Raw genomic sequence first — 16074 nt, forward strand, 5'->3', positions numbered from 1 at the left:
TGGGTGTCACGTTGCTCTACGTTACAATGTCATATGTCATATTTGGATGGTGTGTGGCCCTATGCATAGAGCTCAGCTCACAATCAGGTGAAGTTAAGCTTCGTCGGGTGCGGAGAGTCCTTGGATGGGTGACCGTGGTTCGGAGCACATGTTATACATGTGGTCTCACTTAGTCTCACTTAGGCAAGTGAGTTTGTTTAGATTGCCTCTGTCCACCCAGCAGAAAATGGGTACCCGGTGTGATAAGTTATGTGACTATAACCTTCTAGCACCTAACAAGCAGTTGGGTTATCCGGGGTAATAATGTGCCGTGCTATTCTTTGTTAGCGCAACGAACATACCTGGTGTGGAGCTTGGCGCGATTTAAACGGACGCGCCATAAGTAAAATATAAAACCATTAGTTCTGGGAAAACAGTAGCCGCTTGTTAAACAATAAAGAATAATCACTCTGTTACTCAGAAACAAGTGTGCTGAATTTAAACAAGCCAAACATGAAAATGTGGATATGTAGTACAACCTATGATTTACACTTCCAGGTGTGTTAAGCATGGCGATACATTCTCAGCTCATAGCATTTTCCATAGTGCCCGTAAGTAGGTCACGGCACTTCGGGAGACCTTTGTACTTCCGGTGACAAACAATGTCTCATACCTTTTCAAATGGTCTCGTGGTCGTCAGCTGGCAGTAAGGAAGAGATAATCTTTACAAGAATAACGAATTTTCGATCTAAACAAATTAGCCAACTATTACGACTGTCAACAGCTGTGACAGCCAAGGTTGTCCACTTGATGCGGTCTAGTTAAGTCAAATTTGACCAGAACTGTATCTTGAATATGCTTGTCACCGGAAACCTGGCACTGGGAGTAAGCTGGGCCCCGTCTCGCATATCCCAAGCCATTAGTCACCACTCGCCTCTTTCCATAACCTCGGCTTGTCCCGGAATAACACGAGTTGGTCACGAATGATCACACGTTGGCGCGCGCAATGAGAGCCGGGAACCAGTTTAGTACCGGAAGTAGCGCCTCGCGGAATTTCCAGGCCCTATTGTAAGATTCTTAATATATATCAATTACAATGTTATTACCATGACAACACCAATTTGCGGACACGTGAGCACATTCTGCCCCACTATTGGTACATGTAGCAAACACACACACCAGAAAAACAAGGGAACATTCAAGGGGGCTTGATTGGCTACTTCTGTCGGTAGTGATAAAATAGTCCAAATTTACTATTTAAACAGTTATATCTTGTGTAGCCCCCACTCATACTATTGCAACTAGAAACCAAAAAAAACAAAAGCACCAGAGAAGGGCACTCAGTGCGCGATGTGAATATTGGGGTCAAGTAACGCTTACCTATTGTGGGAAAGATTTCACAGAGTATGTTCTTGATAAAACACTAAGGGTGACAGGGGCATGTTTCCATTCATAATTACAGGATCCTGGTGCATTAGACTAACGCTTATTTTCTGAAAACATTGTGGTTGGTTATCGAAATAGACCATAGAGATCTATAATCTTTGAAAATACTTCATATCGCTGGCGAGTGGTGGCATGTTTTTGCATGGATTATTAACAAAACAGCCTCGTGAACATAATTGAGAAGCAAAACATGAATAAAGTCCTAAATTTGTATATTATGTGAGAAAAGTTTTTCTATGTGCGATTTTAATGAAAACACAATTTTCTAATCGATAATCATTAATAATTTCTCCTATCGACGATATTTCTGGTTAATTAATCATGTTAGCCAACATTAGAAATAAATAAATTTGATAGACACAAATAACTTCCTTTGAATTGAAAAGGAGCTCCTGTGAACTCGGAGATTCAGAACAACAAGACGTGTCTGACAATCTTTTTCATTGCAGAAAAGGTTTGTCGGAAGGGACAATAAGATGGTTCAGGGACTAACAGACAGACACCTGGCATGTCCTGGCAGAGGGAATTAACTCGTACACAAAAAGGCATCGTAAAAACCCCAATCTCAAAATAATGTCAGTCAGGGGTGGGGGGGTGGGGTGGTAAACGGAAAATACACAATTCCTACTGAGTGAGTCCAATCATTTAAAGGCAAAGGTAGAAGTTTGATTTCCGATACACCCTTAGAAAAATGCACCTATTTTACCATGATATTTCTACAAAGAAACGTTATATCTACGCTTATGTCTATTATATCTGGTGTGACGTTGGTAAAATGCGTATTAATATTGCTGATTAACGGTAGAGATGTATCCTCTCACTGACTGATCAGTACTATTCGAGTAATATTCTTCATACCAAGTAAGTTAAGTAAGTGTATATGTTTTCAGAGTAAGAGGCATTGATATATTATATTCGGCAAAGAAAGTTAAGAACCATGGGATGTTTTTCTCCTTTCATAAACGTGTGTTGCTAAACCTCCATCTTGAGTATTATGGTGAGTAACCTTATTGACATGGATAATAAATTAAATGAACCAAAAAAATGACAAATGTGTTTTGTCAGTAAAGTACAGATGTCTTTGGAGGTACAGGTACCTCGGCTAATAAACTAAATTTTACTGAACCATATGAAACTCGAGCGAAAGCAAAGTTTACATATACGTGCATTATTGAAGAAACATCAAAATGATGCATATATACTATCCCAAAAAAGAAACGTATAGGTATTTTGTATGTTTTAAAATCTATTAATTACCTATTGTGTTCAATCAATCGTCAAAATATGTAATTTAAAAGGGCATCGCCACAGCGCAACAGAAATCACCTTCCAGTTGAAATTGTGCAGCAAAGAGCATGCACTGTATGGCTATAAAAATCCAGATTACTTTCGGAAATCGACATTCGTTTTGAAGAAGTTTCAAGGTCAAATCAGTACACCACGTCTTGCCGCTGCGACACGGAACATTGCTAAAGAATGCACGCTGGAGATTATCAATCTTCTGTTGCCAGGCGTCTGAATGTTAGTCTGAGCACGATATCACGGCTTGCAGCTCGTTACAACCAAACAGGTATAACAAATGACCGTCCCCGTACAGGCAGACCTCGAGTAACCACTGCAGCCCAAGTACATCTGGGTACTACATTTGCGTGATCGTACTGCCACGGGTGAGAGCACAGCAGCCAAGGTGCCTGGCCTTGGGCAGATATCCGGTCAAACGGTACGGAACAGGTTGAGAGAGATTGACAGCCAGGAAACCCGACTTCGGGACCGTGCTACGTTGTCGCCATCGCGCTCAGCGTATCCGTTAACTAGAATTATCCACTTGTATAGACATTACCTTCTTCTAAACTGATGTAAAAATTCATGTTCTAAAGTCTATTTGTGGACGAGTTATACATGTTTAAATCGCATCGGATTTCTGGGTTATGCGTTTCTTTTTTGAATAGTATATATTTGTTAAACCAAACAACGGAAAGTAGAACGGACATGTCATGGGTTGTCATGTAGCTTCAATGGCTTAAATTATAAAAACCTGTCAACGAAGGACAGAACTACAACTAGAATATCACAGGTTATGTAAAACTAGTAATTAAATCTAAGACATTTTATCTATAGAGGACAACACAATATAAAAACAGGCTATAGATTGCCAACAGCTGAAGGTAGATCACCATACTAGGGACCATGGGGCTTACAGTACATTTGCTTCCTGCATGGACCCTAGCTGGATAAAAGAATTATAAGATTAACAAGGTCTTGTGTCGGGTTTTTAGAAATCGGAACCAAAGAGGGACTTCCAAAACGTTTTGTTTTCGACGCCTGTCTGTATGTTCTAGATTTCTAGATTGTTTTATTTGTGTAAGTGTGTGTATGTGTGTGTGTCTGTGTTTGTGTCTCTGTGTGTCTGTGTCAGTTCGTGTCTTTGTGGGTGAGGCGGGCAGGGGAGGGTGTACCCAGTATGTTTTTTCTTTGGACTATCTATTTTTAACCACCCAGATGCTGATAGTTTTGCGACAACAACCTTTTAACTGTTTGTGCTACTACTTAGAGACATGTAGACTGACCAAAAGAATATGTTTTTCATTTCTCCATGAGCATGCATGCGACACAACGTCAACTGAAAGAAGTTTATGGAAAAAAACACGTATGTATTCGAAAGGAAAAACCACGATAAATGCATTGATGAATAAAAATAAAATACTTGTACCGTCAGCGAGTCTTTCAATTGTTTTCTAATGTTTCTTGGGTATCGATTGTTCTCATGTTCCCTGTTCCCGCTTGTGAGTTGAACCAATTGTCATCATGGATATTTTTCGGGTACACAATTGGCTTGCCATTGAATGAGTTGGTTTTGTGTCACGGGGTGGTGGGGGAATGGGGGGGGGTCTTCACATGATTCATTCCTTAAAGATCTGCAGTCTGGCAGATATATATTATGTTGTTGCAATAGAGTGTGTCGCTTGTTAACTGCTGAACATTAGAGATATTGTCATGATAATTATAGCCATGTGACAACAAATCTTCCATTAGCATTTACTAATACCAAACAGCTTTCTTATATTTGAAAATTTTCCGGACTCCACCAAAAACAAAAAAGTTGTTTAAGAAACTATCATCATTGAAAACGCAAAAGTTGTTATCGTCGCGGCGGGGTGAAACCGCAGAAACGGAACAGCCACTATCTCGTCGTGCACGGGATACACATGCCTGATGAAAAATGAAGTTGAATGCTGACGTGAAACAGTTGATGATTAAAGTGTACGATTTTTTCCGTGCTGAAGCCGAAAGGGGCAAACCATTTTATGCCATTAATAAATTCCGTAAGCGGGCAGCAAAAGCTTTATGAGTATCAGCAAGGGTACTGACAAATGTTCTGGAACACAAACATTGTCAGGGTGATGCGAAGCAGGTAGGGGTCGTGTCAAAATCAACCAAAATTAAAACATTTGGACAGCTTTCAAAGGAACCTTGTAAGGCAGTCTATCAACAAGCTCTATTCTGCAAACAAATACATGTCGCTGAAATTTTTTAAAAAGCATTTGAAGCAAGAACACAACATCAGAGTATCAAAGTACACACTCTGGCGACTCTTACACTCTTTTGGGTATCGTTATAAGAAAATTTCGGTGGAGAATAGGTCAGTACTCTGTGAACGCCCTGATATCGTTCGCTTGAGAAATAATTTTCTCAGGGTTATAAAGAAGAAGCGCGAAGAAGGGTTCGAGCCAGTGTACTTGGACGAGACATGGGTCAATGCCTCGAACACTGCCAGCAGTCAGTGGGTACCCGATGGGGGTGATAAGGGGTCACGTAGAAAGCTTCCTCTAGGGAAAGGAGAGAGACTAATCATTCTCCATGCTGGTTGCTCCAGCAAAGGCTTTCTCCCAGGCTGCGACTTGGTATTCAGGGCATAGTCCACAGATAACAGAGACTACCATTCCGAGATGAATGGTGCGGTTTTCCTCGATTGGGTTAAAACAAGTTGGTACCAGCTCTACCAGAGAAGTCTTTTGTTGTAATGGACAATAGCCCATATCAAAGCGTGCAGGACCCCGACAGTAAAGCCCCGACATCGAACAGTCAAAAAGGAGATATGATATCATGGCTCGACAAATTTCACATCGCACGGCCTTCAAAGGCAACGAAGCCTCAGCTATATGAGATCATGAAACTTGGCAAAACTGTGTCAACAAGGTAGCTAACGTCCATGAACAAGGTTACTGGTCTCGGGATGGCTTACAACAGGCAACTGTGGCACCACTTGTCATCCCTTTAAGTCGTGACTTTGACACTACGACAGACGAGGAACCGACAGGTCTCCCGGAATAGATTTTGAGATGTCCCCCGCCATGACTGGCTGTTCCGTTTCTGCGGTTTCACCCCGCCGCGACAGATAACAACTTTTGCGTTTTCAATGATGATAGTTTCTTAAACAACTTTTTAGGTGGAGTCCGGATTAGTAATTCATAAACATGTGTACTATTTATATTTATGTGGCAATTCTGTACAATGATAACATTTGCAATTCATCGGTCCGTTTCTGACTCAAACGGACTGTAGTATCACGTAACCATGCCGAACCAACAATGCAACATGAACAATTATTAGACTTTGACGAACTGTTGAGTCTCTCTATATGATTATTTGTGTCGGTGCATTATATATGGTACACAAGCCTTTTATGATAAGAGGGGCAGTAGACATCGACCAGCGAGTTCATTATCATTTCAGAAAATAGGATTACACTTCTATCAGAGAGTTTTATTGCGATCCCTTTTATCACTGCTTAGCCTTATGAACACAAATATAACCCTAAATGTTATGCAGCTAACTTACAGTCAGGCCTGTGAACTTGAGTGAAAGCTGCGGTTTTTTCCATCTACCATACACGCTGGAAAACGCCTCGGTTAAACACACTGACACCATGGCAAACGGTACCTTGGTACCATAACGAAGCAATACCGTGATTTGTTACAATGTGTGTGTGTGTGTGCGTGCGTGCGTGCGTGCGTGCAAGCCTGTGTGTGCGTGTGTATGTATGAAGGGGGCGAGAGTTGGGTGCTGTCCATGGGAGTGAGTGAGTGAAATAGATAAAGGTATATTATATGGGGAAAGCGCAGTAGTTGGAACAGTGATACAAATGCACGTGCGGTACGTGATGACCGCTAACTTTGACCAACCCTGCTTGTTCTCGGTGTTTAGTTTAATGTGCATACCTCATTGTAATACAAACCAACAATAGCGATTTGAAACTATGATCGTTTGTTAACCAACTTTTATCGTAAGTTGAATACAAGATTCAAATGTTCCACTGGCAAGGTAAGTTTATGAGGATTCGCTGTCTTAATTTCACTTTATTTGATTTACTTGTTTGTTTAAAGTGAAATTCATCGGTACGTTTTCACTGCAAACAGACTATAGATCACCATACTAGGGTTCCTGTAACCATGGGAGCGGTAGAGGGGTGGATGGGAAGGGGTGCTTGTACTCGTCTTCATTCAAGACAGTTTCATAATGCTAAGCATATTGAGATGGTGCCAGCAAGTATCGTGTTCGAACCACCGACCACTGATCTCGAAGCTTATTTCCCCTAGAACCCGATGGTGATCATTCATTGCAGGACCATTGAAGGACAGATCTGGTATTGTTGAAACACTTACATCAATATCATATATGATGTAATGAGTTATTATCATGAGTGCAGTCACAGTTTTAGTCCTTATATTTTAAGTGGAAAATATTTTATAATAATTAATCATTCAATATATATTACCCTTCCCAGTGTGTGTGTAAATATGTATTTGATAATGTGAGGGAAATGTACATGTAAATGTATCCTTTCAGAACAGAATCTTTCATTTGAACACATTATCCTTCATATTCAATTTAAACCTTTTATTGTCCAAGTAATCGCATATCTATTACAGCACATTACATTATATATAAACTACACTGCAATTTGTGCCAATACCTGTGGTTATACTGATTTGTTAATGGTCGTTTTACAAAACCTCTTGTGAAAATGTCTTAAAGCATGAAATAGGTAGTTGGGATTTTGTACATCCTGAAAGGAACTGAGGCTTAGCATTGTTTATCTAATCCAGTATGACATGCATGACAAGTGCCAGTTTCCTGAACATGTCAAAATGTCAACATGTTTTGAAATTAAACATTTCTATGAAAACTGTGGTAACTAACTGGGACATTTCTCAGTTAACCCGTCACTCTCGAGTAGGGCTGCGCAATATAACCGATATACCGGTATTTCCCGGTTCAGACATGAACACGATACGTTTTGCGAAGTTGCGATATGCTGATCGAAAATCGGCAAAAAAATCAGTCTTTCCAAAATTGCGGAAAGTTTCATCTGCTGCAAAACTTATTTTATGCGTTGAATGAATAAAGGATGATGATGTCTACATCGAGTGAAAATTTGGTCAATTAAACTCTTCTAGTTTTGGAGATCTTAGGGCTCAAAGATTTTGACGTTTTGGGTTATCTGCCCTTACCGGAAGCCGGAAGTCGGGATATTTTCAACATTGTTTCAACTTCAGCATACAGGCTATCATCCCTGAAAGTTTCATGAAAATCGCCCCAGAGGTTAGGTCAGTAGAGCGGGTACAAAATTCGTACAAATAATAAGAATATTCGGAAAATAACAGTAGGTCTTCCAGACTTTCGTCTGAAGACCTCATAATAATAATCCGAACGATTACAATAGGTCTCCTTCAGTCAGCAGGACTTAATACAGTCGCAAAATTGTTTTGAATAGAATCCCGGCTACGTTTAAAAGTGAACTGGAACAAATGCACACTATTTGTTATGGTCTAGCTAGAGGAATAGATCGAAACGTCACTTGTGCTGTTCTTATGGCGAGGCACAGTTTAAAAACATCTTCTTTAAAGAATACATGCAGTAGGACGAACAAACTATTTTCCGTTTTGGGGTTTAATTTAAAAGACTGACTTTACTTTGGAAGTTACTAAGATATCACCGGGATAGAGGATGGCGGTGCTTGATAGAAAAACATCTTTAATGAACACTTTCAAATATGACATGAGTGCTCAAATGACAAATACAAAAACAACTGATGAAAAAGTATGTGTGTTGATAGAAATGGAAATGAGAAACTACGAAATGGTAAAATGAATAAACGTTAATTACAAACATTTTTCACATTATCTCTATTCTGATCTTTGCGTGCTACAGTACTACAACTGTATGTGTCATTTACCGAAATCACCAGTTCTGTTGATTAAATTACACACAATCGCGAATAATAAAAAAATTAACATACTCGGAAATAACTTGTGCAGGTAAAACCTAAGCAAGCAGAAGTTGATTAATTTGAAGACATGGCGAACATTGTTTTATATAGGACTGTCTTTGAGGATAAACCTGGCTGAGAGCGTAGCTCATACGACTTCTTCTTGAAAACCGAAACTTTGCGGGTTCTATTTATGTAATATTTCATATGCTATATTTGGGATATGTCGGATGACTTTGTGTGCTGGCGATTAGGTGCCTGACTCTGAAAGTACCGGGTTTGAATCCCAGATGGGACTGAATCCAACAAAAGTACTGGAATCTGTACTTTATTGGGAAAGTGTAATCCCCCAATATAACATATGTTACATTTGACCGCTTTCAAAATGGCATTGTATATTCATATTCTATTTATGTTCCTTCTTGTGGGGTAAATTCCACAGAATAGGTCATGGGTTAAATCTAAAACTCCGTGTCATATCTATAAGTATCTTTTTAACATCTGATGATGCAGCAATTGTGGGCAAACTGAACGACACTGATTCTGAAGAACTGTATAAAGAGGACATTAATCATTATACGACTTGGTGTGCAGAAAACCACTTACTCTTAAATGTCACAAAAACAAAGGAACTGATAATTGACTTTCGGAGTAAACCCACAGAAATTCTTCCAGTGATAATCAACGGTGAATGTGTTGAGACTGTGTCGGAGTATAAGTATCTGGGAACCTTCATTGCCTCTAAGCTGAACTGGAACTCTAACACTGAAGCCCTATACAAAAAGTGTCAACAACGTCTTAATCTCATGCGTAAACTGAGATCTTTTAATGTTAACCCATCTGTGATGTCATCTTTTTATGTAGCATTTATTCAGAGTATTTTAACATTTTCCTTCCATTGTTGGTACGGGTCTCCCTCAGTTCATCTCAAATCTAAAATAGACAAAATTGTTAACACTGCAAGTAAAATCGCTGGAGTCAGACTTGAATGTTTATCATCGATATATGAGCGGCAAATCGTGAATCAAGCTGTCAAAATCATATCTGACCGTACTCACTACTTAAATTCGGAATACAACCTCCTCCCTTCAGGCCGCCGCTACAAAGTTCCAATTGTGAAAACTAAGAGAGCCCGTACATCCTTTATTCCAAGTACCATATCTCTCTTAAACAAATGTGAAGATACCTAAATCAAAGAATTTAAGTAAATATGTTTGGTATCTCTCTAATGTGTCAGTAGCTCTGCTGATGTAACACAAATTCCCGAAAAGACATTTAAGTATTATTCTATTCTATTCTATTCTATTCTATTCTATTCTATTCTATTCTATTCTATTCTATTCTATCTGACGGGTGTCTTGTCTCAAGTCTCAACTTTGTAAGGAATCACTATGGTTTTACCAATCATCCAAGTTAATGTGACAGGGCGGATAAGTACTGTATAGCAATAGTCTTTGCCAATTATGTGGATGTGCCAAAATGATTGTATAATGTACAAAATATAATCTATAAATATCAACTTCATAAAATCCAATCACAGTCGGTGCTGAGGAAAGCTCCTGATAAAGCACAGATGAGCCTGGATAATTCTCTCTTCTTTTTCTTGGAATACTCGGTGGAACATTGGCTTCAATCTATGGTTCTGTTGAAAATACTTGTCCGAACGTCCAGCCAGAGACGCATCAGCATTTTAAAAGCTTGTATTGAAAATGTCAAAGAGAGTTATCTCAAAACGTGTTAAAGATCTAAACACTTAAAACACAAATTAAAGAACATTCGATGTAGACGCCTATCTGAGCGAGACATACGCTGACTAAAGAGCCCTTGAACTATAGAAATAAAACCCGATGTTTATTCAAGCATTCGCTGCATTGTCAGTGCGACTCTCCTTCTGTGGGAGCTGCCGTCGTCGGAGCTTTGTCACTGGGAGGGAGGTGGGTGGATACCTGAAGCCCCTGGAGCAGTGGCGAGGGGGTTGTCATCTGATGGGGACGTTGTAGGAGGGTGAGGCTTTGATGTTTTAGGAGGGTCGGGCTGTGGCATCGGTGGGTTGTCACTCTGCGGAGGGGCCCCGGGGGGTGGGGCTTGCCATGCGGGTGCTGGCACGGACGGCGGTTGGCGAATAGTTCCAGGAGGTAGCGTCCGAGTATTTATCTGTCCCCCGTTAGAGTTATTTCCAGGGGGATGCGCTGGATCTGAGGAATCGTATGGAGGTGGAGGGTCGTTGGCTTTGATGGTTGGGGGAATTGGGTAGTGGGTGATAGGTTTTTCTCCGTTGCTTCGTTCGACGCCTGAAATAGTGAATATAAATTATCTGGTATTATATATGTCAGAGCGTGCGTTCGATTATTTTCGAGCGACCTGAGATAACTGAAGTTAACACATTCAGAGTCAACCAAAGTCATTTAGGTTCGGCCTGTGTTGGCCAGTTATAACTAAGGGCAGTACCCGGAATATCACCCATTCCCCCCTTAGGGACCGTTCATAATTTACGGCTTGCGGGGCTGATGATGAATTGTATGGAGTAGCATGTACAATGTAAATGACCGACCGCAAAAATTATCATACCTTAACGCCAAATTAGATATATTATCCAAACTTATATATCGCTGACGAACAAAATAATACACATTTACCATCAAACCCTGTTTAATTATATTCATACACTGTTTCAATCATGTCTGGCACAATAAATCTATCTATTTATTGAAAAAACTTATATAGCGCCATATCCAGAAATAAACTGCTCTGCAGCGCTTGAGACTAGAACTGATTTTCTTCAACAATGATGTCACTTTGAAGCTGCCAACCAAAGTAAGTGAGATTTACGCCTCACCGCTCCCTGGTAGCACGTGCAGCAAATCGCATGCTTCGGTGGGTACGGGTAGCTTAGATCAATCGAAATGTGACGTACATCCATTAACCTGGCTATACCTTGGGCAATACGGGTTCACTTGGGATGTCCCGAGTTTTAACAAAGAATGTAAGTATCGTATCAGCTTAATGTGTAACTGGGCGGTGGGGTAACCTAGTGGTTAAAGCGTTCGTTCGTCGAACCGAAGATTGCAGTCATGGATTTTCTACAGAGAAACAACATCAATGTGTTTCCTTGGTCCTCCAGGTCACCTGACATGTCACCAGTTGAACACGTGTGGGACAATTTGGATCGTCAGATTCGTGCTAGAGCCGTTCTTCCTGGAAACCGGCGTCAGCTTGTCCAAACCCCTTCAAGAGGAAGGTGTACGGTGGACATACCAGACACTAACCACGTGTATATGATCGAATCCTAGACACTTCATTCCTTCATTTATACAGTGACTCAATGGTCTTGTTATTGTTGCTACTCCAGTGAAATGACTGAGTGCATGTTGCCCATACACCTGTTATTATAATTCACTGTCCTTTTTCACAATGTTGATTTGTAGTTTTGTAATATCAGTGATTTCGACTTGGTATCGTTTCTTTTGCCCGTTAGTTTATACAATATAAATGAATGTCAGGATGATGCTGAATTTCAGCCACGACAAGAGGCATTGAAGACTTTCCAAATAATTCTATATACAAGTCTGATATATGTTTAAATATATAAATTATCATACCTTAACGCCAAATTAGATATATTATCCAAACTTATATATCGCTGACGAACAAAATAATACACATTTACCATCAAACCCTGTTTAATTATATTCATACACTGTTTCAATCATGTCTGGCACAATAAATCTATCTATTTATTGAAAAACTTATATAGCGCCATATCCAGAAATAAACTGCTCTGCAGCGCTTGAGACTAGAACTGATTTTCTTCAACAATGATGTCACTTTGAAGCTGCCAACCAAAGTAAGTGAGATTTACGCCTCACCGCTCCCTGGTAGCACGTGCAGCAAATCGCATGCTTCGGTGGGTACGGGTAGCTTAGATCAATCGAAATGTGACGTACATCCATTAACCTGGCTATACCTTGGGCAATACGGGTTCACTTGGGATGTCCCGAGTTTTAACAAAGAATGTAAGTATCGTATCAGCTTAATGTGTAACTGGGCGGTGGGGTAACCTAGTGGTTAAAGCGTTCGTTCGTCGAACCGAAGACCCGGGTTCGATTCCCCACATGGGTGCAACGTGTGAAGCCCATTTCTGGTGTTCCCGCCTTGATATTGCTGGAAAATTGCTAAAAACGGCGTAAAACCCAACTCACTATCTCACTTAATGTGTAACTAAAGTGATTGGTCGTAGAAGTTAACCACATTGCCTAAACTACATTGAAGAACATTAGGCAATCCATATGTTTAATGTGTTTCACCTCTTCAACCGCGATCACCAAGGGAGCAGGCTGGTGTGTGTGTGTGTGTGTGTGTGTGTGAGAGAGAGAGAGAGAGAGAGAGAGAGAGAGAGAGAGAGAGAGAGAGAGAGAGAGAGAGAGAGAGAGAGAGAGAGAGAGAGAGAGAGAGAGAGAGAGAGAGAGAGAGAGAGAGAGAGAGAGAGAGAGAGAGAGTCTGAAATAAACATGCAACTTTAAAATATAGATCACTTATAGTCTTCAGTTTATTGGATGTGGTCGCTTTACTTCGGAAACACTTTTTCAAGACATATAGATGTAGAAGGCTGCTCAAGCTGACCTGGGTTTTTTCCATGTGTGTGCAAAGGAAGGAGATTACCCAAGGAAAAGAAAACCTCCTATAGTTTCAATTTGGAATGAAAATTCAAATGGGAAACAGAATCAAATACCGACGGCCTAGTAGGGGATAGTATTTGGCGCAACGGACCCTGGCAGTGCTAAGTGACGCAACTCTTTACATCGTCGTGTCTCATTTTGTTCCTTGCAACGGGATTACTGTTTATGGCTAATCATTCCCGTATTTGCATTCTCTTGTCAGCCTGTGAGTTATGCGACCTGATATCATTCAGAATAAATTCAATAGCATTGATCACATTTCATGTTCTGTTGTAAGCAAGGTTCGCTATTGACACAAATAAATGCGCGGTAATTTGTTATTAAGACGTCACGTTCACTTGGTGTATATCATGATATATTACCTACATGAATACAGATGTACAGTTTAAACAAATTATGAAGGCGATACACTGAAGGCCAAGTCACTTTAGTTCACTAAAGTTGTGATAGAGTTCAGAGATAACCTACATCGCATACATACATACGCATACATACATACATACATACATACATACATACATACATACATACATACATACATACATACATACATACATACATACATACATACATACATACATACATACATACATACATACATACATACATACATACATACATACATACATACATAAGGAGGGGTATTTTGACTTACCTGAGGTCCCAGAGGAAGTCGCAAGGGGCTGGGGAGGCGAAGGACTGACGATACGTCGTGGTTCTAGCTTCTTTTTAATGCAGCAGTAAAGGATTAAAACGAAGAGTAACACCAATCCGGGGGCTATCAGAGCGAATAAGCCATAATATCTGTACAAAGGAGAACATTACATAATCAGTGACAACACGAGGCGATCAGTCCTTTTATTTACCCAATACCGAACCCCACATACGTTTGAATCAAACACAGTGCTGGTGTGTTTCAGCACCCATGTTTTTTTCCTGTTTTTGACAATACTTCGTTCCACTCAAACTCAACGAATATTGAATCAGTCGCTTCACTGTAAGTTCTAACATGTCGTTTAAAGTGCCCATTAAAAACACAAACAGTTGCATTTACCTTAGAGTATCAAAGATCTCACCACGTTTATGTAATATCAAAGTTTACGGTGTTCCCATACATTTTGTTTGTAGTATAGTATGACATCCATCATCAGCACAGATACACGCTATTTGCAGCTGAACCATGTCGTAACAGGAAAACATAGTGGCGCTTATGGATTACGCCTGTACATTATCTACATGAAACACGAACTCCCAGTTAGGCTTAAAAAGCTTGGCGTTAACACAAGAGTTAAGATTGGTGATCAACTTACGATGAGTTTGACTTGCAAGTGCTAGAGGAACAGTAATTGTACGTCCCGTAGTTCCTGCTCCTATAGCTCCTGTAGCTCGTAGAGCCCCTGTAGCTCGTAGAGCCCCTGTAGCTGCTGAAGCGAATTGCAACGCCATCATACACTGCAACAGAACACGACATCATCAGTGCACAGACAACAACAAAAGGGAGGACAAGAAGGGCCCTGGCAGAGAAATCTTAGCTGTGTAACAGCAGCAGTTAGGGGACGGATGGTGGGATAGCAGACATCCCGACTGGAGAGATATCAGTGGTTCGGAATTGGGTTATATCAGAGATAATATGTATGGATGATACAAGATGTAGAACGCCAGCTTAGCGTATTTGAGTAGGTTTTTAATAACTACCGGGCAAAAGAAACTTATCACCTGATGTTGTGGCTCATAAAGAAGACACCAGGATATGTATGATAGAAATATTGTTTATTATACAAAATTAAACCATTTACCAAGGATGAAACAGAATCACCAATTCCAATCGATGGGGTCAAAATGAAATGTTACCCAATCACAGATCATTCACAAGATGTGTTTCAAGTCACATTATGGAACTGTCCAAGCCTTCAGTAGCGTGTGTGACGACCCCTTGAATCGATACATGCCAAAACACGTCTCCTCATGGATGACGTTAGTCGACGGATAACGTCAACAGGAATTCTGTGCCACAGATCCAAGAGAACTTGTTCGGGCTGCTGTCGATTTGCTGGTGGAGGTTGCCGTTGTCTCAACTGCCTATTAAGATGATCCCAGAGATGCTCTTTCGGATTCATATCCGGAGATCATGGTGGCCAGGGCAATACGTTGATGTTCACGTTGTTGAGGTAGTCTTGTACGATCCTGACCGTATGCGGGCGTGCAGATCAAACCCCTCAGCTGTTGACGCACAAATGGTGACACAACTGGCCTCAAGACTTCGTCTCTGTACCTTTGAGCAGTCAAATTTCCATGAAGGATGACAAGTCGTGTTCTCTGCTGACCACAAATCCCACAAACCATGACACCGCCTCCACCAAAAGGGTGCACCTCTTGGACACAGTTCGGCGCCGGTCGCTCACCACTACGTCTGTAAACACGAACTCGCCCCTCATTTCGGAACATGTTGAATCGTCTCTCGTCTGTAAACAGAACTCTCTCCCAATTACGTCGCTGCCACCGACGTACAGTTCGAGCCCACTGTAACCTGTTTTGACAGTGTTGACGGGTCAAGGCCATTCCACGAAAGGGACGGTGAGCTCTGATGCCAGCCATATGGAGTCGTCGTAGTACGGTTCGTCTGCTGATGTGGTGTCCCAAGGCCTTCGTCGCCATTGACGTCGCCGTGACGAATCTGTTCCGCAGGTGAATTGTCCGGATGTA

The 16074-nt window shown here is 40.8% G+C and overlaps 1 protein-coding gene across 1 annotated transcript; it reads right to left on the bottom strand.

Annotated features, from left to right (window-relative positions):
* Positions 1-10041: 10041 nt before the first annotated feature.
* Positions 10042-14553, bottom strand: LOC124282059 (circumsporozoite protein-like). Its single transcript, XM_046718028.1, has 3 exons — positions 14474-14553; positions 14027-14175; positions 10042-10986 (listed from the first exon to the last, which is right to left on the bottom strand). The coding sequence occupies exons 1-3, from the start codon at positions 14551-14553 to the stop codon at positions 10616-10618; spliced, it is 600 nt and encodes a 199-aa protein (XP_046573984.1). The 3' UTR covers positions 10042-10615.
* Positions 14554-16074: the final 1521 nt, after the last annotated feature.

This window comes from Haliotis rubra, unplaced genomic scaffold, assembly GCF_003918875.1.
Source record: "Haliotis rubra isolate DU_JTF1 unplaced genomic scaffold, ASM391887v1 Scf292, whole genome shotgun sequence".
In the NCBI taxonomy this organism is placed as follows: domain Eukaryota; kingdom Metazoa; phylum Mollusca; class Gastropoda; order Lepetellida; family Haliotidae; genus Haliotis; species Haliotis rubra.

Bases quoted from the DNA above. Each gene is read 5' to 3' on its own strand.
- LOC124282059 (XM_046718028.1), bottom strand. From the start codon at position 14,553: ATGGTTCAGCTGCAAATAGCGTGTATCTGTGCTGATGATGGATGTCAT. The intron at 14,176-14,473 runs GTAAACTTTGAT...TCCTTTGTACAG, and splicing joins ACAAAATGTATGGGAACACC to ATATTATGGCTTATTCGCTC. The intron at 10,987-14,026 runs GTAAGTCAAAAT...TCACTATTTCAG, and splicing joins GACTTCCTCTGGGACCTCAG to GCGTCGAACGAAGCAACGGA.